Below are 26,450 nucleotides of genomic sequence, written 5' to 3'. Positions count from 1 at the left end.
AGCGGATAACCATGACCAGGTACCGATACTTTTGTAGTACTCACGTAAGAAGAATCGCAAGACGACCTGAGTACTAATCATGTGAGTATGTATCAATAGTCTGATGGTATCGAAACGTCCCTAACCTTGAAGGTGCAACTTTCTGCTTTCTTATTATTATAAGCAACATACAATATTCCTTAATTTAGCCAGCCTAAACTTGAAAAGTAAACGATCGATAAATTAGGTAATTTAACAAATAATTCCCCATTTTATGTATTTTTGAAACAAGCCAAGTAATAAAGTAATTTTGCTTTTTATACAACATAACAGCGTTAAATAGCTTCGAAGTTTTTTCAATAAAGCGCTTCCGAATAGGGTTTCATTGCTGCCCTTGAAGCTCATGGATTAATCTCCGTCGTCCAGACGAAGCACGTTTTAAACTATACAGCTTCTGGAAGGTGCTTGCGGCCGAAGCCATTCGTTAGAGCTATTGTATTGGGAAGCCTAACGCCACGTGCGCGGCGTAGCTCGGGCTGCTAAAAGTTACTCGTTTGTTACAACGTCGCTACTATGGCTCCTGCTATCGAATTTTCGATGATGGGTTAAGCAGCATCCTTTCAAAATTTTTGAGTGCGACTATTTCCGAACAAAGTCGGATTCTATCAAAAATCCTTTGCGTTTTATGCTTTTACTTCTCGGTCAAGTTTTGGTTACAGACTTTCGGATCATTTCCTTACAAAGGAACTGATGTAAGAGATCGTTGCTGTCGAATGAGCGACACTCTGTACCTACGATATTGCAATGGAGTTTCTGAGTCGAATTAAACATTATCTTTAATCATTTCTGGGAAACTTAAAGCACGGGAAATCCAATAACCAATATAGTGAAAGTAATAAACAACTTCTTGATTGCCCTTGAAGCACAGTTTCTTGAGATCGTCCCAACCCATAGCTTCCACGCGCTACGCCTCTTTGAAAGTCCTCCAGAAACTTGGCTCTGCTGCTTGTTTACTCTAGGCTCTCCTCCGTTTGAAACCTCACCAAAGACAAAATCCACTGCAACATTTAGTTGATCAGCTTTATTATGGTGCATTACACTCTCCTAAACCAAAGAACGAACATTCGATCAATGTTGCTATTTTAATTTTCCTTTAGAAGACTGTAGCATCGGAAAAAAGTTGGATAACTTTAGTTTTTCCGATAGTTCAGTCGTATTGTACGAATATTTCGTCATTTAAATTGACAGGGACTCCCAGGGTTGTACTATAGAGAACAAAAACGGTACACGAACTGCAACAATGATACACGACGTTGAGGCTACTTTGCCTGAGCATTACGATGGTTCTACCTCCATATTTACACTGGGCGATTCAGCTACTCTAACCGACGTCATTTTATCCAATCCGCAATAATATATCTGGCCTTCAGAACGCGCGCGCCAGATTTTCATATTCTCTCGCTCACTACGCGATGACTATTATTCATACAGAGACTTTAGTGTCGATAAATATTAGTCTATACTGAGATACGTTTTCCCTAGAGATCGTAGTTAGAGTACTTTTTTCTTTTTTTTTAATGTACAAATGATTCGGATGGTTCTGAGTACTGAGACACTTAGCATCTGAGGCCATCAGTCCCCCAGAACTTAGAACTACTTAAACCTAACTAACCAAAGGGCATCACACACATCCCTGCTCGATGCAGGATTCGAACCTGCGACCGTAGCGGTCACGCGGTTCTAGACTGAAGCGCCCAGAACCGCTCGCCACTGCGGCAGGCTTTAAACGTACAAAAGTAATCTACAAACGTTCCCCCCACTCCCACACTTAGCCCCTCCCACCACTGTATAAAAATTTGCGACTGCACGAACTATTTTCCACACTCAGCTTTACTTGGACTTCGTTGGCTGGCTTTAGTTTGCCACTGAGTCAAGCACTTAAAAATTTTAAAATTGGTGTTTTTGTAAGCTTTTCCTATCTACTGTGACTTTTAGCAGCTTATAATAAACAATCACGTCACTGTATTCGTCAGGTCTGGATCGAATTGCCAAGGTAAATAGTTTTAGCGTAACGTTTACAAGTCGTTTTCCCTTCATCTTCACGGGCACGTTTGAAGCAATTTTAACGGTATAACCGACCATGTTGGTGTCATAATAGTCTAACAGAGACCAAAGAAGGTCCAATAGCGGGAATAGGTCGTGTAGTCGGAAATTTTTCTACAAAGGACCTGCATTTCTCTGTAGGACTAATAATTTGCCCGTAGTGAGTGTCCTAATATGAAAATTACTTACGTGGATTTTGAGGGACAGATATAACTTTGCGGGTGGCATAAAATAGCATTGGTAGAGGCAGCTGAACCACACTGTTGTTACGTAGTAAAAGAAATGAAGTTGGTGACGATAAACCGGGAACGAAAAAAGAAAGGCCTGAGAGAACTGTGAACTGTTCCAGTGGATATGCACACGACTTATTTTTTTGGCCATAATTTACAGTAATTCCCCGTAATTTCTCTTTCTGCTGTTCACCTGCCTCGGAAGTGGGAGCTGTTGTTCAAGAAACTCGAAAGTAAACATGCGTAAAGGACGCTTTCTTTCCGTCTGCAAACAAATTATTACTGTGAATACCAGGATTGCAATGCTCAACTTTTGTAATATCTTTGTTGGCCGTCTTTTTGCTTTGCGCTTGGGGGAGGCATTTGCAATAAATGCAAGCTGAGTAAAGGACTAATGCCGTTGAGCCCTTTTAAGCTGGATTGGGATTCGATCTGAACGTGGCGAATTATTTGTTTTCACTGTTTTTTCAGTAGTTTCTTCACGCCAGGGACGCCTATTACTGACGTCAAACAGTCAAATGACGGAATGTTTGCGCGATCCTAATGCGTGAAAGATTTCTTAAAGGTGAAATCCCAAGATGGCAATTGAGGATAGACGAAACTGGTCGTCTACATGAATAACGATTTTAGCTATGTTGGCAGACGAAAATTTCTTTTTACTCACACCCCAAACTGTTCAGCTTTTACTGGACAGAAGCGTTCGACCGCATAGCGATTATACGTGCGACTATAATTTTCTGTGGTTCTCGGCAAGATTTTTGCTAAAGTATAACGCTGATAGTTGTTGCATGCTTCAGGTATCGTTTTCTTTGTATGGATGTGATAATTTCTACTAACTTATTCCTGTATGACGATACACAGAAAACAGTGCTTCGCCAGCTACACTCCTGGAAATGGAAAAAAGAACACATTGACACCGGTGTGTCAGACCCACCATACTTGCTCCGGACACTGCGAGAGGGCTGTACAAGCAATGATCACACGCACGGCACAGCGGACACACCAGGAACCGCGGTGTTGGCCGTCGAATGGCGCTAGCTGCCCAGCATTTGTGCACCGCCGCCGTCAGTGTCAGCCAGTTTGCCGTGGCATACGGAGCTCCATCGCAGTCTTTAACACTGGTAGCATGCCGCGACAGCGTGGACGTGAACCGTATGTGCAGTTGACGGACTTTGAGCGAGGGCGTATAGTGGGCATGCGGGAGGCCGGGTGGACGTAAAGCCGAATTGCTCAACACGTGGGGCGTGAGGTCTCCACAGTACATCGATGTTGTCGCCAGTGGTCGGCGGAAGGTGCACGTGCCCGTCGACCTGGGACCGGACCGCAGCGACGCACGGATGCACTCCAAGACCGTAGGATCCTACGCAGTGCCGTAGGGGACCGCACCGCCACTTCCCAGCAAATTAGGGACACTGTTGCTCCTGGGGTATCGGCGAGGACCATTCGCAACCGTCTCCAAGAAGCTGGGCTACGGTCCCGCACACCGTTAGGCCGTCTTCCGCTCACGCCCCAACATCGTGCAGCCCTCCTCCAGTGGTGTCGCGACAGGCGTGAATGGAGGGACGAATGGAGACGTGTCGTCTTCAGCGATGAGAGTCGCTTCTGCCTTGGTGCCAATGATGGTCGTATGCGTGTTCGGCGCCGTGCAGGTGTGCGCCACAATCGGGACTGCATACGACCGAGGCACACAGGGCCAACACCCGGCATCATGGTGTGGGGAGCGATCTCCTACACTGGCCGTACACCACTGGTGATCGTCGAGGGGACACTGAACAGTGCACGGTACATCCAAACCGTCATCGAACCCATCGTTCTACCATTCCTAGACCGGCAAGGGAACTTGCTGTTCCAACAGGACAATGCACTTCCGCATGTATCCCGTGCCACCCAACGTGCTCTAGAAGGTGTAAGTCAACTACCCTGGCCAGCAAGATCTCCGGATCTGTCCCCCATTGAGCATGTTTGGGACTGGATGAAGCGTCGTCTCACGCGGTCTGCACGTCCAGCACGAACGCTGGTCCAACTGAGGCGCCAGGTGGAAATGGCATGGCAAGCCGTTCCACAGGACTACATCCAGCATCTCTACGATCGTCTCCATGGGAGAATAGCAGCCTGCATTGCTGCGAAAGGTGGATATACACTGTACTAGTGCCGACATTGTGCATGCTCTGTTGCCTGTGTCTATGTGCCTGTGGTTCTGTCAGTGTGATCATGTGATGTATCTGACCCCAGGAATGCGTCAATAGAGTTTCCCCTTCCTGGGACAATGAATTCACGGTGTTCTTATTTCAATTTCCAGGAGTGTATTTGCCGCAGATCTCGAATTTAAACTGCGTACTCACTTCGCCCACGAGATTATTTAGAAGCTACAGGGTGTTTCAAAAATGACCGGTATATTTGAAACGGCAATAAAAACTAAACGAGCAGCGATAGAAATACACCGTTTGTTGCAATATGCTTGGGACAACAGTACATTTTCAGGCGGACAAACTTTCGAAATTACAGTAGTTACAATTTTCAACAACAGGTGGCGCTGCATGTGATGTGAAAGATATAGAAGACAACGCAGTCTGTGGGTGCGCCATTCTGTACGTCGTCCTTCTGCTGTAAGCGTGTGCTGTTCACAACGTGCAAGTGTGCTGTAGACAACAAGTTTTATTCCTTAGAACAGAGGATATTACTGGTGTTGGAATTCCACCGCCTAGAACACAGTGTTGTTGCAACAAGACGAAGTTTTCAACGGAGGTTTAATGTAACCAAAGGACCGAAAAGCGATACAATAAAGGATCTGTTTGAAAAATTTCAACGGACTGGGAACGTGACGGATGAACGTGCTGGAAAGGTAGAGCGACTGCGTACGGCAACCAGAGAGGGCAACGCGCAGCTAGTGCAGCAGGTGATCCAACAGCGGCCTCGGGTTTCCGTTCGCCGTGTTGCAGCTGCAGTCCAAATGACGCCAACGTCCACGTATCGTCTCATGCGCCAGAGTTTACACCTCTATCCATACAAAATTCAAACGCGGCAACCCCTCAGCGCCGCTACCATTTCTGCACGAGAGACATTCGCTAACGATATAGTGCACAGGATTGATGACGGCGATATGCATGTGGGCAGATTTGGTTTACTGGCGAAGCTTATTTTTATCTGGACGGCTTCGTCAATAAACAGAACTGGCGCATATGGGGAACCGAAAAGCCCCATGTTGCAGTCCCATCGTCCCTGCATCCTCAAAAAGTACTGGTCTGGGCCGCCATTTCTTCCAAAGGAATCATTGGCCCATTTTTCAGATCCGAAACGATTACTGCATCACGCTATCTGGACATTCTTCGTGAATTTGTGGCGGTACAAACTGCCTTAGACGACACTGCGAACACCTCGTGGTTTATGCAAGATGGTGCCCGGCCACATCTCACGGCCGACGTCTTTAATTTCCTGAATGAATATTTCGGTGATCGTGTGATTGCTTTGGGCTATCCGAAACATACAGGAGGCGGCGTGGATTGGCCTCCCTATTCGCCAGACATGAACCCCTGTGACTTCTTTCTGTGGGGACACTTGAAAGACCAGGTGTACCGCCAGAATCCAGAAACAACTGAACAGCTGAAGCAGTACATCTCATCTGCATGTGAAGCCATTCCGCCAGACACGTTGTCAAAGGTTTCGGGTAATTTCATTCAGAGACTACGCCATATTATTGCTGCGCATGGTGGATATGTGGAAAACATCGTACTATAGAGTTTCCCAGACCGCAGCGCCATCTGTTGTTGAAAATTGTAACTAATGTAATTTCGAAAGTTTGTCCGCCTGAAAATGTACTGATGTCCCAAGCATATTGCAAGAAACGGTGTATTTCTATCGCTGCTCGTGTAGTTTTTATTGCCGTTTCAAATATAACGGTCATTTTTGAAACACCCTGTAAATATTCTTATCGCTTGAAAACAGAGTAAAATTAAGTTACCTGGAGAAATCTGTTGGGAGCTCAAATAGGAAGAGCTGATAAAATTTTGAGCATAATCTCAGGCGGAAATGGACTCTGATCGTAATATGGGACTAGTATTTGTAGTATTCTACCTTAGTAGTCTGCCAATGGAGACGGGAAGAACAGTGGTTTCCTTACCTTGGGATGCTACGTGTCACAGGTAATATTCTCCCATCGATATTATTGCATGCAATCTTTATTGTAAGCGTGGAGTGGCGTTACAGTAATCTAGATCTGTGATGACTAAGAAAAACGCATCGTGCTGTCAGTACCATGGGGTCAATTGTGCACATACTATGAAACCATATTACGCGCTAACTCACAGTAAATCGACCGAAGCCTCCTCAGTCTCGGGTGCACTAACGTTAATGTCGATTAATAGTTCTACATTTGTAGTTTGTATTGGGCGTTGCGAACTGTGAAGATGTGGGCACATTATTTGAGAGATCATGAGCATAAGCTTGTTATCAGTCAGATTATCTTTGGATGTTCTACAAACGAGCATAAACAGTGATTAAAGTTAAACTGAACTTGCAATTTCTAATGAATACTTGTACTCTTCGAAATTTACTTTCACTCAAATGAGAGTCAACGTGCAGCTTATTGAAATTAATACTTTGCAGTGAATAATACACTCCTGGAAATGGAAAAAAGAACACATTGACACCGGTGTGTCAGATCCACCATACTTGCTCCGGACACTACGAGAGGGCTGTACAAGCAATGATCACACGCACGGCACAGCGGACACACCAGGAACCGCGGTGTTGGCCGTCGAATGGCGCTAGCTGCGCAGCATTTGTGCACCGCCGCCGTCAGTGTCAGCCAGTTTGCCGTGGCATACGGAGGTCCATCGCAGTCTTTAACACTGGTAGCATGCCGCGACAGCGTGGACGTGAACCGTATGTGCAGTTGACGGACTTTGAGCGAGGGCGTATAGTGGGCATGCGGGAGGCCGGGTGGACGTACCGCCGAATTGCTCAACACGTGGGGCGTGAGGTCTCCACAGTACATCGATGTTGTCGCCAGTGGTCGGCGGAAGGTGCACGTGCCCGTCGACCTGGGACCGGACCGCAGCGACGCACGGATGCACGCCAAGACCGTAGGATCCTACGCAGTGCCGTAGGGGACCGCACCGCCACTTCCCAGCAAATTAGGGACACTGTTGCTCCTGGGGTATCGGCGAGGACCATTCGCAACCGTCTCCATGAAGCTGGGCTACGGTCCCGCACACCGTTAGGCCGTCTTCCGCTCACGCCCCAACATCGTGCAGCCCGCCTCCAGTGGTGTCGCGTCAGGCGTGAATGGAGGGACGAATGGAGACGTGTCGTCTTCAGCGATGAGAGTCGCTTCTGCCTTGGTGCCAATGATGGTCGTATGCGTGTTTGGCGCCGTGCAGGTGAGCGCCACAATCGGGACTGCATACGACCGAGGAACACAGGGCCAACATCCGGGATCATGGTGTGGGGAGCGATCTCCTACACTGGCCGTACACCACTGGTGATCGTCGAGGGGACACTGAACAGTGCACGGTACATCCAAACCGTCATCGAACCCATCGTTCTACCATTCCTAGACCGGCAAGGGAACTTGCTGTTCCAACAGGACAATGCACGTCCGCATGTATCCCGTGCCACCCAACGTGCTCTAGAAGGTGTAAGTCAACTACCCTGGCCAGCAAGATCTCCGGATCTGTCCCCCATTGAGCATGTTTGGGACTGGATGAAGCGTCGTCTCACGCGGTCTGCACGTCCAGCACGAACGCTGGTCCAACTGAGGCGCCAGGTGGAAATGGCATGGCAAGCCGTTCCACAGGACTACATCCAGCATCTCTACGATCGTCTCCATGGGAGAATAGCAGCCTGCATTGCTGCGAAAGGTGGATATACACTGTACTAGTGCCGATATTGTGCATGCTCTGTTGCCTGTGTCTATGTGCCTGTGGTTCTGTCAGTGTGATCATGTGATGTATCTGACCCCAGGAATGCGTCAATAGAGTTTCCCCTTCCTGGGACAATGAATTCACGGTGTTCTTATTTCAATTTCCAGGAGTGTAAAAACATTACTGATATCGAAATAAGGACGTCGATTACGAAATACGTGTGTTCCCAGAAGAGTGTGATGAGGAGTTAAGCGTATCCCTACGTCTTCTTGCAGACAAGTGACACTCACAACCGAAAGTTATTAATGTAGTAAGAAACTAATATCATGAAATAATATATTGGCCATAAAAGTACAGATATTATGCTTTTTTTTGCACCTGGTCAGCTAAATCGAGGGAGACGACATGCGTCTTCAGCATGGAACGGTGATAGAAGACATTTCGCGAAAGTCGATGTCTGCCAGGACGTGGCAATAGATATTCCATGCATCACCATTCTGGGCTGCAGGTGCACAGACCATTATACCTCCATGGCGCTGACCTCCCGTATATTATAATGTTGACAACACAAGCTTGTTGCAAGGGAAGGAAGATGATTTTTAAAAACAAATACGGCTACTCTTATTTACGAAAGAACTAACGTAGAGATGACTTGGCTGACGTTGCGACGAAGAAGAAAATTTAAAAATTATTGCGAACTCATAATTAGTACGGAAAGTTATTTATAAAAACGTGGAGCAAAAGATATATAAATTCTAGGTTTTAAAGTATTTAACTCAGATCTTGAGAAGAAGCCCTAGGGAACAACAGTCTCACAATTGGATGGAATAAGCCATAACCACGCATGAGTGAATTCCTTAACATATCCTATAAGGACAGAAGTATTAAATATTTAACATAGTGTACATAGGTGTACTAGACTCTACATCTACATGCTGGCCACCATACGCTGAACAGACATTTCCTGTTCCACTGGCAAATGGAGAGAGGGAAATAGCAACTGTTAACACGCATGCGCACGAACCCTAAATTCCCTTATCTTGTCTTCGTGTCCTTACGGGAGATGGACATTCGTGCCCGTAGATTCAGGTTCTCTAAACTTTCACACTAGTATTTTACCGAAAGACCATCGTCTTCCTTTTAGGGATTCCCATTTGAATTCACGGTGCGCTGAATTATACTCGAGTGTCGATCGAAACTACCGGCAACAAATCCAGTAGCACCGCTCGAAATTTCTTAAAATTCTTCCCTTCATCGCACCAGATGTGGATCCTAAATACTCGAGCATCTAGCCCCCTACTACGTTGAGCAGTAATCAATAATTACTTTACGTATTATGTGTGTGCCAAATATATACCAATGACGTGAATATTACAGCAAACAGGATAAAGGATAATTTCAGATTATCTTGCGGATAAATTCCATTCATATGCTCCAGAAATGAGGTGTGGGCTTGCTAGGAATAGAATAATATACTTTTCTTAGAACTCTCTACTTTACTCGTATTATTACAAACTACCACATCCATAAAGTTCACAAATCTTTTCATATAAACTTGCCAAAATCTTTAAATACATTAATAGCAAACATTACTCTGGACAAGTCCATCTCGTTATTATAGCACTCAGTGACTTAATCACAACTAAGAATAGCTCTCTTCTGCACTTGATACCAAGATTCTACCAAAGAAAATAACGTATCAAAGATAACTTCCAGTGACACTCTCTGGAGCAGCATTTGAAAGGTAGCAGTCAACAAACCAGCAGTTTGGTTGCTCCATAGACTCTAAACATCAAAGAATAGTTTCTGCTGGATCTATCGCACCTAAATAAAGTTTCGGACTTTCTTACTTAATCCCATACAATATGTCGGGAAGCATTTCGAACTGTAGATGAAGCGCAACAGTCAACATCCTGTAGCGAAGCTCACCCACGCAAGTACAGCGAGTGAATTATTAACTTTTCTCCCAGTCGCTACGTCGAGGTTAGTCCACCACTGTACCTAAGCGTATGTCACCAGCCGCTAACAAATGCGAAATATACTTACGTATATCTTAAACGTTAAAATATCGGTTCAAAGCTTGGTCAGATTATGTTAGACTCCGAAAATGTTAACTATTATGAATCTCAATGTGAACCACTAATTAGTTGCTCCAAAACCAGTTTTTGTAAAACAGTATTAGAGCTTCAAACGTCTACTTTTGGAGTTCATCAAGAGAACACGTGATAGAAGTTTACACCTCTTTTACTTTTTGAATTATTTCACTTTTTTAGAAACGTTGCAAGCGAATAATATTAAAGTTCCACAGTTAAACTTCTGTAATTAGGTTCCGTTTCTCATGAAAATGTATGGGAAACGTTTCCATGAAGATACATAATCTACTTTTACAATTGTTAAGAAAAACAAGTTTTTGTAGTTACATTTTGTGACAGTAGTTTTACTAACAAAACTTTGTTAATAAGCTACAAAGCCAAGATAACAGCACTATATTCGTTATACGAATGTAATAATGAAGCAGCGCCAAGTTTAAAGATAATATTATAAATCGTCTAGATACGGAAGCCAAAACTGAGACAATTCACAGGCCAACATCTACTGACAGACCATCTGAAAATCTTAGGGGTTCCAAATTTAAAAGTTATTGGATTAAGAATTTTATAGAATATACATAAAATACAGAGACACTTAAGAAAAATTTGTATAGTTGTTAGTACTCAACTAATAATGACATACTGATTTTTTAGTTACAAAGGGTACTGGCTCGCACTGCTGCCAACGCTAGAAGCAGTTTTAGAGCAAGCGATCCCTTCGCCAACTGTACAGGTCCTGTATCAGTAACGAGGTGCCCGCAGCTGAGAGGTTGTGCAATCGTTGTCAGTCATACGAGCATGTGGTGCGCTCCATTGTGAACCTATTCACATCAGTTAAGCCTGCGATTGCGTTAGTAATTGCTGAAAGTATCTTTTCCGCTAAATGGTATATCGAATATAGCTAGTGAAATTGCGGAAAAGAGCCTAATGGGATTATGAATGCTTTGTGAGCGGTCCGGTATTTTATATAGAAACTCTGTGGCAATTGTTAGACGTTATTCTCCACGTTACAGGCGTGCCATTATATTCTCGCAGATGGGACCAAACAATAGAAATCGTCTCTCAACTGTTTCGATTGCTGAGTGCGACACGAAACATTAATTATTTGACGAACCAATTCGTCGTGCGTGTGAACATTAGTTGCAATATAATACACTGTATCGTCATGCTACAGTAGACTTTTATTCATCGCTGTGGTTGCTGACTCTCTTACAGTTTTCTGAGTTAAAAAATTTCATTTCAGTTTAAGCGAGATGAGAAATGGATCTGTGGAATGAAGATATGGACAGAACGTTCTCCGTTCCTATCTGACGGTCAGCACAAACAGTTTTCACGGCCGCGTAAAAGCCTGTGGTATCCAAAACCATCGCACAAGGCTAACAAACATTTGAACTTACAGAACTAGAGAACAAACACGCCATATTATTACCCGCAGCACCACGATCCCCGCATCCTGAATGCTTCACTGGGTCTAATCAAGAATTAATGTCGATTCTGTGTACCGATATACGATACAAAATATTAAATCGTGCGGCAACAGGTCAGACACGAAAAACAAAGTACAACGAAAATTTAAAAAAATCTCTGAAAATTCTCTTGAAATTAGCTGTATTAACGGTAATTTATAATAAAATGAAATAATAATCATACAAACTGTATAAGACGACGGTATAGGATCTTTTGGCAGTTAATTGTTCTTTTACTCGCTGGCGAAAGAAACTACAAAGACTATCGTTATGACTCACTCTCTCTTCCAGTCTGGAAGCTAACGCACGCTAAGGCGTCCATTCCGCATTGTAAGTTGTAAATTTTAAATAATATATGGTAATTTATGCTGATTGTGCATTTTTCTTTCATGTGCATGGCGACCTTCATGCAGAAGTAAAAATATTGTTTGTAAGGTTTCCAGCAGGCGGGATAAACAACGAGAATGTTCCAACAGTCGACCATTCTTGGCAGATGTCATACGTAGAAATAATTTCATTATAATTTCATTGCGTTCCGTACGCTGTAGAAGACACGCACCATAATTATTAAGGAAAAGAAAGTAAATGGTTCAAATGGCTCTGAGCACTATGGGACTTAACTTATAAGGTAATCAGTCCCCTAGAACTTAGAACTAGTTAAACTTAACTAACCTAAGGACATCACAAACATCCATGCCCGTGGCAGGATTCGAACCTGCGACCGTAGCGGTCTTGCGGTTCCAGACTGCAGCGCCTTTAACCGCACGGCCACTTCGGCCTGCAAAGAAAACAATTATTTAATTGATTTCGTATTAAGGTAAAAAGTAGGAACATTCAGTTAAGTTCAGATATTGGAGGCTTCTCGGAAAGACCAAGATTATTACGTTTAAAAAAGGGACATACTTTCTTTTATGAAAAGATTTCTTTTAATTAAATTTCACTACACTAAAGATATCCTGCAGCAAAGATTTCCTGCAGCAGTATGTGATAACAGGAAATACAATCACTGAGATTATGTTTACTTTTTTTGTCAGTATGACCACTCCACGTAGACAAGAGTTTCCAACAAATTCTAAAGGCGCCTCACGCAATCCTATATTATCAAGGCTGTGAGTCGCACGCTGTTAAATAATCAGAGCTTAGAGAACAATTCTACGAAAATATAGGTTCCGGTCCCCCATATTATCATGAGTCTTACTTGTGTCCTCTCTGCCACACAAGTGCCCTATTCGCGCTCCTGCCTGGCCTAAATATCAGTAAAATTGGCGGTCTTCACATCACATTCGTTGAGTACACCGTAAGTGTACTTGAGACGGCGTCCGGACCGGGGCGGTAGCTGTACAACTGGAGACGGTAGGCCTGGAGAAAAGTGTGGACACTCTGCTTCTCAGAACTAACACCACCACTAAAGAGCCGACGGAAGTGGCGTTACTCAACATTAGCTCCATCTCTTGGAGGTGAGTAATCTATTTCTGGTGTGTTTATACACTCTAAGGAAAAAACTGTCGAGTACAACCAATAAACTATGGTAGCACATACCATTTGCTTTACGAAATAGCGACGATCAGCTCAACGTCTTCGATATTTCTTCTACTGCCTTTCAGACAAAGTGTCTTACGTCAGCTTTCTCTCATCTGGGATATGGGGCCATTTGGCGACTTACCTTGTATATAGTGCGTGAGCTTGCACATGATGCTGCCATACAGCCATAACTTGCTGACGGAACCGCTGACCGCCATGGGCATGCAGATCAGCGTCACCAACAGATCAGCGGCTGACAGGTTCACCAGGAAGTAGTTGGTCACACTGCAACACCAACAGATTGAAATATTCAACAATGGTGGTATCAAACGTGCATGTAATAAATATACAGCGGAAATTCATTTATGAATTGTTTTGAAGTAAGGTATTAAATAATTTCTGATCCGCTTTCTTTTCTTCAACTACTGGTTGAACACTGTTATAGAACATCGGTTTGTTGATCTTTTAAATAACTGGGAAGTCCGTTGTGTACCTGTGCATTTGAAATGTTTTGATCAAAAATTTCAGGACGTTTCTTTTGAAACGGTTATAGTTTATATGTAAATGCTTATATACGAAAAGGTAAATGCTGTTCTGTTTCTGTCACTGGAGCTTTAGAGCATGTCAAAAACAGTTACATGCATTTTGGAATTACGCAGTACCCATTGCTGGTACAGAGTGACTAAATATGTGGAAATATGTTTAGCATTTTGGCAAAAGGGCACTGTTTGCATGAATTAATTTTCTTGCCATATTCTGTATTTAAAAAACTTCATTAACCATCAATGAACGTGATGTATTTGGGCGTAAGTTATACATTAATATCTGCATCTGGGAATTTGCGATCTAGAAAAACTAGACCAACGAATATCCGTTGAACACAGGGTATTTGTACCAGTATCTCCTTCTGGTGTTTGATGAGCACACTTATCCCACTTTCACTGTGAAGAAGTAAGCCTGCATCGAATTCCACCACTTTTCTCTGTCCATCTCTGTCTCTTTCTGTGGCTGAATTCCGTTACTAGCGGCTGTGTAGTCGCACAAGACCAACTGTTCTGGCATTTAAAAAAAAACTGTAAGTTTAGTTTAAATGAGTGTTATTTGATTGCCTTTCCAACAAATTAACGGTACGACATCTCTTTCTACAACTTTGTCCCCGGATAGCATGCTGCGTGTGACCGAATTTAATCTGCAAAATTTGCCAGATTTCTCAGAGATATTTACTAAGTATTTTGTCATGAGCACCAGTGACCCTTTACATATGATGTGGTTATCGTTTCTTCAGCTTGTTACCCCAGATACCTTTCTTCTGTGAAAATGCCTTCACAATAATTAAAAGGCCTGTAATATGCAAACACTAAAACGCACAAGGCAAAACACAATAATGCAACAACCCTCAGACAATAGTTGTGACCATGATTCATAATTTCAGAAATCGTAGCAATCTGGGATAATTATTTACGCTATTCTGCTACGATTTCAATATATTTACTTTATAAGTAATAGATTTCAGCTAGCAGTCGTCCTTTTGAAATTTTATTGGCAGATCTAGATTTCAGCTAAAAACTATCTATTGTCAATGCACTATCATTTTTGATCAATGCATGTAATGCCTGTTGGTCGAGCTTCATCAACAGTTCTTTGAATACTGTGGGTGAAGCCCGACCAACAGACATTACATGCACTGATCCAAAATGATAGTGCATTGAGAATGGATAGTTTCCAGCTGAAATCTAGATCTGCCAATTGAATTCAAAAAGGACGACTGATAGCTGAAATCTATTGTTTACAAGTCAATATAACAGTCGCTGAGTGCAACAGCCTTCTGAATGGAAAATAGTCTGATGATAATTACTTTTGTTTTACGTATTGCGAGACATTTTAAGCATGTTTTGCTCATCAGATATTAATGCATACAAATGCACTTTGTTGCTTAAAGATAAAATGTGTTAATATAAATTAACAGAAAATACCAAGTTGCTCACAGTTCTGCTGCCGGAGTGGCTGTTGCTATTTATGGGATGTGTGGAGAGAGAGGAGGGGGGAAGTCTGTGGTGCAGATAGTCTGTACACGGATGATACTGTCATTGTATTTGATAGCACAGATGATAAAGTAACAACCCTCTCAATAAAGACAGCAGCCTGCATGAAAATAGCTATTTCATACTTGCGTATGAAGGAAACACTATCATACCATTTCTTGACATGAAATATCGAAACAGAACTTGCAGCTTTCTTTGAATGTCCACAGGAAACATTCTGGTGTAGACACCTCTGCAATCTCTTATACACATCCCAGCTTCCAAAAATGCTACATATAGATCAGTTCTATACAGAGCCCACAACTTTTCACTTCAACCTACAGAAATCCAACAGCAAATAAAATCATCAAATATACAGTAAACAACGGATGCACTCGTTCAGTCCTTAATACCAGGTCGCAACGGACAAAAATTAAACCGAACGAACAACATTCTACTATGCTCACAAATGACAGCACCCCAACTGTTACATACGTTGAAATGCTATATTACAGTATAATGTTTGATATATCAGCTGTATTATGCAAAAGCACAAAGATAAAAATCAGCATCAGCACTGCCAACAACCTAAGTACGAAGCTAATTCACAATATAAAACCATCGGACCCTGAAATTGATACGTCTGTCATTTACAAAATTACCTGCAGCCAGCACAATAACTATTAAACAGACCTGACTGGCAGAAATTACTGAATTCGGTTTAAAGAGCATATAGACTGGTATAGACTGTAGAAATTTGGAGAATTAGTGGTGTCAACACGTATTAATCACACCGATCGCTCTTTAAAAATGAAAGGCTACCTTGAAGTTATGCATACAATCAGGTAAAGAAAAGAATGGATAGTGTGGAAGAAATGGACATATTCATTCAAAGTGTAAGAAACGGAGATAATATCCTTAATGACATATCTGAAATCAAAAACTGGTAATTCTTCGGTTGCCTTAAGCCATTTTTAATGCAATAGTTTTAAACGTACGAGTATGAAACAAATGACTAACAAATTATCTGTAACAAGAATATCACTGTACAGAAGCCATAGCCCATACCCATACACACATTCAAAGGCAGTCATATTTTAGTAAGTGTGTACTGCCTACGCCTTTTGTGCAGTGAAATACTTCGAAGTCAGTATCAGACTAAGGATGCTGCATAACAACGCTGCCAATATGCCTACGACGAGTACGAAGCTACAATACATTAAAATCGTAAGTGAACAACCGACATGCCGTATTTTGCGAACTGTAAGGCGCTATGCGCTATAAGACGCACCTGGATTTTAAGCAAATATTTTAAATATTAAACATGTTTACGATTTTTATTATTAGGTTGGATAGCCAGACTGAAAAAAGAGTGTATAAAACCGAAATGACCTGTAAAATCGCTAAAAATCGTCATCTGAACCTTCTTTTTCTTCTTGTTCTTTCTCTTCGTCGTAATCGTTGTCCTCTTGGTATATAAGATGGTCTTCACTGCCATCGAGAGCGTTATTTATGCCACACTTCTTGAGAGATTAAACAATAATGTCTTATCTCATCATAGACCACAACTGTTTTATCCACTGACAGACTTGCTTGACTGTATATCGGTTTAAAACTAGCTTCTGAGTGAATTGAATCCTGTACTGCCAGGTAGAGATGCGTTTCCTCGCAGCATCGAATATATGACTATTTTTGAGACTGGGGGGCATTTTAAATCAACCACTGGATATTTTTATATTAATTTCGGATACAAGTAGCACTGAATTTTTAAGGCAATTTTTCGAAGAAAGAAAGTACGCCTTACTGCCCGTGAAAGACGGTATTAAAAGTGTATCACACTATTACAGCACCATAACAACTGATCCAGAATTACTTGCATTCCACACTGGCTGTGGTATCTATAGCAACAGACAAGGAGGCACAGCTTCATTCCAGCAGAAACTTCGACTGGATATCGATTTCTGACCACCCACCGCTCTCCTCCATCCCCAACCTACTGGTATTTCCCCCCAATAGCAACTGCAGCAGAAGAACAGTATTCGATGTTAATTTATATTAACATTTTATCTTCAAGTACGCATGAACGCCTGATGCTGGGTGAAACATTCTTGAAACGCGTTGCAATACATTAAATTAAACATAAAATTATTAGATGTCACAGTTTGCAGAAAAATACAAACAGTTAACCCTCAGCCAGATTCAATATTACTGTGATGTGGTAGCCTTCTCTCTGAAAACAGCTGAGCGTAGGGTAGTTCTATCACTCTCGCATTAAATTCACTGAACCAACACACGAAGTACATATCGAATAACTCTGCATCACTAAACCTGTCCATACCGGTGTGTATCATTGTCATAGTAAAACCTAGGAAAAGCAAATACGCAACAGAACTGAGCATTACTGTATGCAAGCTTGCGGTCGAAGAATAATGTGGGTGTCACTGTTGACAAATCAAGTATCATGAGGGAATGATAAATGATTGTATCCAAACAAGTCATAAAGCACAAGCTCTACATTGTTGTGGGGATATTTTCGTTGCAATACAGACTCAAAAAAAAAAAAAAAAAAAAAAAAAAAGGGGGGGGGGGGGAAGTGACAAATAAAAGCGAAATGAAATTACTCGGTAACAAACGCGCCGGAGACTACAGGTCGGTAACATTAATATCCCTGCAAAACTTCTGACAGTTTGGCAGTGGAATTGCGGACCATGTAGTATATAGCAAATATACTATCACTCTTCCCTACAGCATTCGGCTTCGTCTCAAAGTTCTTGAATCAAAGCTAACACGTTGATTTACACAGGGCGCTCTTTAATTCCCCTCACAAGCTCCTAGAACTTATGGAGGGAACTGAGTAGATAATATTTGGGAATGGAACCCAAGTCAGGAAACATACCGATTACGTGCTACAAATATTTGAAAATATGTTGTTACCTTGACCACATTTACAAGTAATTAATTATGTGTGCTTCAGTACAACAAGTGTTTTACAATTCCACTCATTAATAACCGACAAAACAAAATGAAAACTTAATAAGTTTTCACAAATACTGTTGTTTACAGTTAAACCGGTTTTGTACTTTGTCCTTTTTAAAGGAGGGTTAGCATGCTGATCCACTACGACTAAGATTCGATGTGGCAACCACTAAGTTCTGTGCACACTTTTTGCCTGCGAATGATGTCGTAGTGTACACGCTCTGTCACACCGATGTCTCTGAAATGTGACCGGCAGCGACCACAACTCGTGCCATCAGGTCTTCTTTTGTCTCTGCAGGGATCCCTTAAACCGAACAGGTCATTCGACACCTGAGGAAAAAGTCCAGAGGAGTCAAATCCAGTGACCGTTGAGGTCATGTGATTGGACCTCATCCGCCTATGCGTCTGTGCCGATTCCTCCTCCAGATGATCCCGGAAATAACGTGAAAACTGAAAGGATGCGACGTCATGCTGAAATCGCACGTCTTCTGTACTGTCAGTCACAGCATCCAATACCTCACCCAATACTAGTTGTAGGACGGTCAAGTAGATGGGGAAAATTACGGTCCAATCACACTATCACTCAGATTACCTGCCCACACGTCGATACCAAATCCGTGCTGGAATTCTGGTCGTGCGTCGCACGTGAGTTTTCGGCTGCCTGGGCATGGCTGTTTCAAGAACTGAGAAAACAAACCCTAGTAAATTCACATGCATCTGTGAAGAGAACACGCCGTGGAAATACTAGAGACTCGTTGATGCAGCGATGCGTGGTACAAAATCTGCTGACATTAGTGCCTGTATCCTTTATAGTTGGTATGGATGTAGTTGTCAGTCACGCAGAACTTAATAGACGCTGCTGCTACCAACATTCATAGCTGTTGCAATAGCTCGTCTACTCGTTGTCAGGTTCTTTTCAAATTACGTAGTACGATATCTTTCAGTTCGGGTGTAGAGTGTCTCCTTGGAGCGTCAGTCACATCTGTCGACGGTAAGAGTGCCCTTTCTCGAAGCGGTTGCGTAACTGTGGAGAAAAGGGCATGTCATGCTGTCGGACGTTGTGGATAACAATCCTGATAAAGGCGACGAAAGATCATGTCGGTGCATTCTGCAAGCCTGTAATCAGCCATATTGCTCTAACATCACAGACACGTGAGTGGGATAAACGTCAAATGACATCAGCCGATACGACGTAAGCATCCATCACCATGAATACCTGTTCCATAATTACTTAGCAAACATGTTTTCAAAAGACTGTAGCACGGACATGGGTTCCAAACGAAAATATTGTCCACTCAGTCTCCTCCACAAGTCCCAGATGTATTTCAAGGGAATTTCAGAACTCCCTGCATAGTATGAAAACCTTTTCTGTTTCCAGGACGGTAGTACTTGGTCTAATACTTAGATTTCGCTGGTCGGAGTCAAACTTCATAATAAGGGATTGATTATATTGCGTCCGTAACATGGCGGGGGAAAGAAGAAATCAAAATGAGGGTTTAACGACACGTCAGTAACGCAGTCATTTGTGACGAAACACATGCTCGGCTTAAGGAAGCGTAGGGAATGAAACCTGAACTGACAATGCCCTTTGTAAGAACCGCGCCGACGTAGCTTTGGATATTTTACGGAAAACACAAGAAATATACATCCGGATGGCTTGATAGTGTTTCCACCCATCATCATTTCGGCTAGTAATACAGTATGTAGAACAATAGTCACCGCTGCTGGTTGCGATGCCTACCAACTTCTGTGGGGACTCTACTTTTGTTTATTTTATTTTATTTTATTTATTGAACCTAATCTTATTAGGGCCTCCAGGTCCTCTATTACCTGATACAGTATTTTTTTACGTTTTAGTTACCCATAAATGCCTATTATTTCAATATGACAAGTAGTAAAAAAGTGATTCCAATGTCTGTAGACACTGTGAAAATAAGCAGTGCTGACTAAGAGCTAATGAATTATGAGGCGATCAGCATATTTCCTTTATATCAGAATATCCTTTCACTTAATGGATGCAAATAAGTTGTGTAAAAAAGATACACAGTGTTTTTTGATCCTCTCGACAAATGTGAAATTCGGCAGATAGAACTTTCTTAGTATCCGCTCTTCATATGATATCAACTGTACGTAATATTCTGTATCCTGAAAAGGGTCTTATCACTGCCCATCTCGTTCGATATCATTTAATCATTTATCACATTCTTAAGGACTCGTCATGAGAGTTCTTGTACGTTGGTAACATGTCCTTACACGTGTCACAGTTCAGCAACCTATTTGAGATGAGCTAAAAGTTCGTTTTTATTTCCGACAAAACATAATATATACAGCCTCTTGTCTCTTTGCGAAAATCGTGTGATATTAAATGCCGCTTTAAGCGCATCTTTAATAACAAAAAAGGTGCAGCTCCAGCCCCAAGAACGATGAGAGCTAATCTGTGGAGCACGAGCAAATACCACTCGGAAGCCTCGTGCAACGTCGTACAGTCTAATCCGCTAAAAAAACATTTGAGCACGGCTTATCCTCTTAGGTACACGCGGATTACAGGACTAACGGTGCTACGACGCTTGACAAGAAAAATCTCGTAACGTGTGCCACATGAAGATAGGCGACAGTAAGGCAACTGTGGGAGCCCATTTCATCTCATATTTCTTCCAAGAATTTTTCTTTCATTTTGTCTGCACATTTAACGGGAAGAAAACGTTAATATTAATTTTTCCAGACAAAATTTCCATGACAAGTTGCTGTAGTTACGACTCATTACGCGAAATCAAAACAGTAAAAATTATACACGACCTTGAACTTAAATCAATTGTAGTGTATAACATTTCAGTTTCATTGTAACGCCCCCAATGTTCTAAGTACATTTTACTTACGATTTGTTTCAAGTATGTTGTCATCTGTAACTTTTAGTGAGACAGTGATTCACATTTTTACTCTCTGGATCATCATCTCTCTGCGAAGACGCCGGTCTTCTCTATACTGAGTGATCTTTATACTACATGGATGCATAAGTCTGATTTCAGATCACGGGACTTCGCCGTGCTTGCAGACTTTTGCCATTTGCATAGCCCGCCGTGTTGTAGTTAGGGAAAAAATGTTCCAACGGTCTATACGTGATATAGAATTCTCCACTTATCAACATGCGATGCAATAGGCTAATGCAGAAGTAAAATCGAGAAAGTATTTGCATTTTGCGTTTTCCTGATATTTCATGTCAACCATGTTGTACTTAGGCAAGAACTATATACGAGTAACTTTGACCGACATCCTCGAATAGCCGGAGCTCCATTCCCACATTGTAGGCTATGGAGGCCATTGAAAGACATTGTATAAGAGATCTAGTTCTGGTTAATTAGTGAAAGAAGGGGAAAGCTTTTACGGAAAGCTCCGTTTTATGCATTTTGCCGTCATTTTTTCCAATGAAATATTACTGCGACACATGAAGTATTAGCCAGAAGTTAGTTAGAATGTACTGAGTGCGTGTTAAAAGTAACGAAAGAACTTGTTGTGGTGGTTCTTTCTATGTCATTGACTCAGTTGTGGCACTTCTCGCAGTTAGTTTGCCCGACACGATGTTTTATATTAAAAGACACCAAATACACCCGTAATTCCTAATACAGTGAGAGGCCCATTACTGTAATCGATTTTAGTTAATTGTTGTTGTGGTTTTCAGTCCTGAGACTGGTTTGATGCAGCTCTCCATGCTACTCTATCCTGTGCAAGCTTCTTCATCTCCCAGTACCTACTGCAATCTACATTCTTCTGAATCTGCTTAGTGTATTCATCTCTTGGTCTCCCTCTACGATTTTTACCCTCCACGCTGCCCTCCAGTACTAAATTGGTGATCCCTTGATGTCTTAGAACATGTCCTACCAACCGATCCCGTCTTCTGGTCACGTTGTGCCACAAACTTCTCTTCTCCCCAATCCTGTTCAATAGTTCCTCATTAGTTATGTGATCTACCCATCTAATCTTCAGCATTCTTCTGTAGCACCACATTTCTAATGCTTCTATTCTCTTCTTGTCCAAACTATTTATCGTCCATGTTTCACTTCCATACATGGAATTAATTAAAGTTTGTATTTCTGCAAATGCTGCGGTTAAAGATTCTTACAATGTCCCTTAAGCGGGGATTGAAAAACGGAACTTGCTGTAGTTATATGATTCAATATTGGAAACACTGTTTACTTTAACTTGTTCAAAGAAAGAACCGTTCATCAAGAGAATTCTTCAATATTTGCATTTATTTTTACCTGTCAAAATTAGCGAATACTAAGAAATTTGTTACAACTCTGGACCGTTATCATTTAGAACAATGGCGCTGATCTCTGCACCAATGTTCCCCTATAAAATTTGCGTGAAGTGTTGAAATATATAACTTCATAAATGTAGGAGATGTTACTGAAAAATGTTAGCGACAGTTTTAAGTAATATTTGGTTATATTTAGGCCAAATATTGCATGAAACGTAACACGTTAACGTGCCTCGTCAAAAAATGGATTCTTGCGCTACCAAGAAACATAAGGGAAGAAAGAGGATCCTTTTTCAAAAGGAACAGAGATTGCAATTACATTCGGAGTTCATATTAATTGTTTACTGAGTCTTTGTGATGTTTCTGCGATAATAGTTATTTCGTTAATACGTCAGTTTTGATATATTTGTCAATTTATTCAATATATTTTTTATCAAGTTATGTGGCATACAGACACATTGTTACGAAATTCTATCTTTCGTCATTTATCATTACGTACTAATCCTGTAGAAATTTATGTTCGCAGAGCTACCAAGCGAACAGTGACAGACGATCAGAGACAATAAATGTTTTAGTATCTCGCACATGGAGCCCAAGAAGACAAAATATTAACTGTTACGCATTTGTGAGTTTTGGACAAATATAAAAATCTTTTTAGCGAGATAGCAAAAATGTTTCCTGAAATAGGAATTCACCTGAGGTAATTATCAACCGTAACTGGTATTTGATCAACTGGCTACATTTGGAATTTTTCTTACCTTCGTTCGTCCTCTGCACCTAGTAACGGGAATTTATTATATACTTACAGTGTTTTACGGCATGGTATGTTATTATAGCACTTAAAACTACCCTCCGTTTACTAATTACGTTATCGTAGGATTGAAGCAACACACTTAGCTAAAAGTAGTCAAGGATCTAAATATCACCCTACAAGAACTCTACCAATGACTAGAATTCACTCAATAATTGGTAGGTTCTCGGTGTCAGCATACAATACTAGGATTCACGGGAGGCGGACCCGCAAGTTTAAAAGGAGACGGGGAGTACTGTTAGTCGGGAGGCAGCAACAGCAAAGAGGGTCGGTCAGAGGAGCTGAGTATCTTCAGATGTCTGGCGTTTCGGCTACTGTCGCAAATGACGTTCCTCAGGGTGTTTTGGTGGCTGCAAACGACCTTTCTAACTTCAAAACACCTTGCTGTAAGGCATTTACTACAGTGACCGAAACGGCTGAGGATTTTACATATTGACAATGCTTTCACAGGTCCTGAAGTATTCTTTGACAGTGACAACAGCCGCGGATGCCTAAGATTGCAAAGATTCACATAGTATGCGTATGCAGCATAATAGAAAGTATACATTATTTGCGATGATTTGATGGTCCACAGGATACTAAAGTACGTATACAGAGCTACCTCATCCATAGGGAAAAACGGCTCTAAACCGGGTAGGCATCGGCAGGTACGGGTATCTCCTTCCATGCGGCCTAAACTCCTTTTCAAAGCTCAACAAGAAGTGGCTGGTCAGAGGTGGCGAACCAGTCCCTAGTTAAACTATGACCAGATGTTATCTGTGAGAGCCATAGGTGAGAGATATAGAGGTCGTACTGTCGTGTTCAGCTGAACACCCTCTGTATAGAGGTAGGTCTTGTTATCTTGTTGAAAGGTTATGTAGTGAACAACTCAAAACACAAGTCAGAACCACAATACTTAATTCACGATACTTTAAAGGCTGCTGCCCACATCACCGACAAGGCTGGCCAGGGGTTACCTTGTGTATTCAATGCGACACCGCTTCGTGACTTAACGTGCTACATTCTTACGAAGGTGACCAATGCAATCCATCAATGCTCGTTCTTCTTTGAGACTCTACAAGCGAATTTGGCAATCATGGTGCAGTACGAACGACAGGGACATTCACCGCTCTCTGGTACGAATAAAGCCGATAAAAGTATTTTAATTGTAGATAACAGGTATTTTATGGTATTTGTGTTGCCTGTTATGACATTCTTTGTGATTTTTCACTAACAGCCGGCTCAATGGCCGGGATATAAATATGGCATAGAAGTTTTGTTAAGACTTTTATAAAACGCTTTTTAGAACGAATATTGTTTATTCATAACATTTCCATCGATTGCAAAATTTGGTTTTAACTTATAAAAAGTGGAAAAAACGGTCAGAGCTACTTTAATAACAGCACAGACACCTAGAAACGTGCAACAAACACATGAGATAAAAATCGTATTTATCGTTGGTAGTACGTTCTGTGTTTTCTGAAGGACTGGTATTGTCTTTGAATGGTAATGTTTCTCATGACAGCATTACAGAACGAATATTTGTGAACACTAGCCGACAAATGTTGGCCAATGGATTAATTTATACTAGAATTAAAAATTGTTAAGTAATTATTCTTGGTAAATGTTCTACTTTGTCCATTATCTAAACGGTTCATCCGAAATTTTTGATCGAGCATCATCAAAACATCAACTGTATTGAAATTCCTGTTACAAAGTAAATAAATGTATTTGACTAAAAACGGACTTTTCATTCGAAACAAAGAAAGGAAAAGTGAAAATGACTTACAAGTTCGTGGGGCCCTCCACCGGCGATGTTGGAATTCAGATATGGTGTTGGCCCACCCTTAGCCTCTCACAAGAATACGTTCAATCAGGTGCTGGAAGGTTTCTTGGGGAATGGCAGGCCATTCTCTACGGAGAGCTGAACTGAGGAGAGGTATCGACGTCGGTTGGCGAGGCCCAGGCACGAAGTCGGTGTTCCAGAACATCCCAAAGATGCTCTATAGAATTCAGGTCAGCACTGTCTGCAGGCCAGTTCTTTATTGTCGTGTAACCACTCTACCACAGGCCGTGCATTATGAACAGGTGCTCGATCGCGTTAACGGATGCAATCGCCATTTCCCAATCCCTCTTCGACAGTGGGAAGCAAGAAGGTGCTTAAAACATCAATGCAAGCCTGAGCTGTGATAGGGCCACTAACAGGGGGTGCAAGCCCCTCCACGGAAAACACGACCACACCATAACACCACCGCCTCCGAATTTTACTGCTGGCACTACACACGCTGGTAGATGACGTTCACCGGACATTCGTGATACCCACGCCCTGCCATCGGATCGTCACATTGTGTGCCGTGATTCGTCACTCCACATAACATGTTTCCACTACTCAGTCAACAAATGTTTACGCTCCTTACACCAAGCGAGTCGTCGTTGGGCATTTACTCGCTCGATGCCTGGCTTATGAGCAGCCAGTCGACCTTGAAATCCTAGTTTTCTCTCCTTCCGCCTAACTGTCATATTACTTGCAGTCGATCCTGATGCAGTTTGGGTTTCCCGCGTGCTGGTCGGGATAGATGTCTGCCTATTACACATTACGACACTCTTCAACTGTGGGCGGTCTCTGACAGGCAACAGAAGAGGTCGGCTTGTACGCTTTTGTGCTGTATGTGTCCCTTCACGTTTCCACTTTACTGTCACATCGGAAGCAGTTGACCTAGGGATGTTTAGGAGTGTGGACATCTCGCGTAAGGCGTATGACACAAGAGACACCCAATCACCTGACCACGTTTGAAGTCCGTGATTTCGTGGAGCGCTCCATTCTGCTGTCTCACGATGTATAATGACTATTGAGGTCGCTGATATGGAGTACATGGCAGTAGGTGGCAGTAGGTGTTTACATAGTTCCTCGTAGTCAGCGCGTACACAACTTTCCCACTAGAGCGCGCCCTGCTAAGCACAACAGCGCAGGCGCAGCGCTCGTCCATCTCCGCACTATGAGATGGCGCTGCCTTAGAGACGGAATAAATTCTGCTTCCACTGATCCGCGCATTAATATGTAACGCAGCCAATGAGATTGCTGCTAACGTAGAACGTTTTCTCCTCGCGGATCACTCTCGTGCAGTGATACCTGAATGCTCGAGGTATTATAACGAGTG

The 26,450-nt window shown here is 42.2% G+C and overlaps 1 protein-coding gene across 1 annotated transcript in view; it reads right to left on the bottom strand.

Moving 5' to 3' along the window:
• The window catches only part of LOC126417172 (galanin receptor type 2-like), a 318,704-nt gene that overhangs the window by 109,266 nt on the left and 182,988 nt on the right, over positions 1-26,450 (bottom strand). Inside the window, exon 2 of the mRNA XM_050085069.1 lies at positions 13,393-13,535. Coding sequence (XP_049941026.1) covers positions 13,393-13,535 — 143 coding nt within the window. The remainder of the gene's footprint in view (positions 1-13,392; positions 13,536-26,450) is intronic.

Source organism: Schistocerca serialis, chromosome 8 (genome assembly GCF_023864345.2).
Source record: "Schistocerca serialis cubense isolate TAMUIC-IGC-003099 chromosome 8, iqSchSeri2.2, whole genome shotgun sequence".
Taxonomy (NCBI): Eukaryota; Metazoa; Arthropoda; class Insecta; order Orthoptera; family Acrididae; genus Schistocerca; species Schistocerca serialis.
The sequence above is the reverse complement of the archived record's forward strand: the minus strand, read 5'-3'. Positions and strand labels throughout refer to the sequence as shown.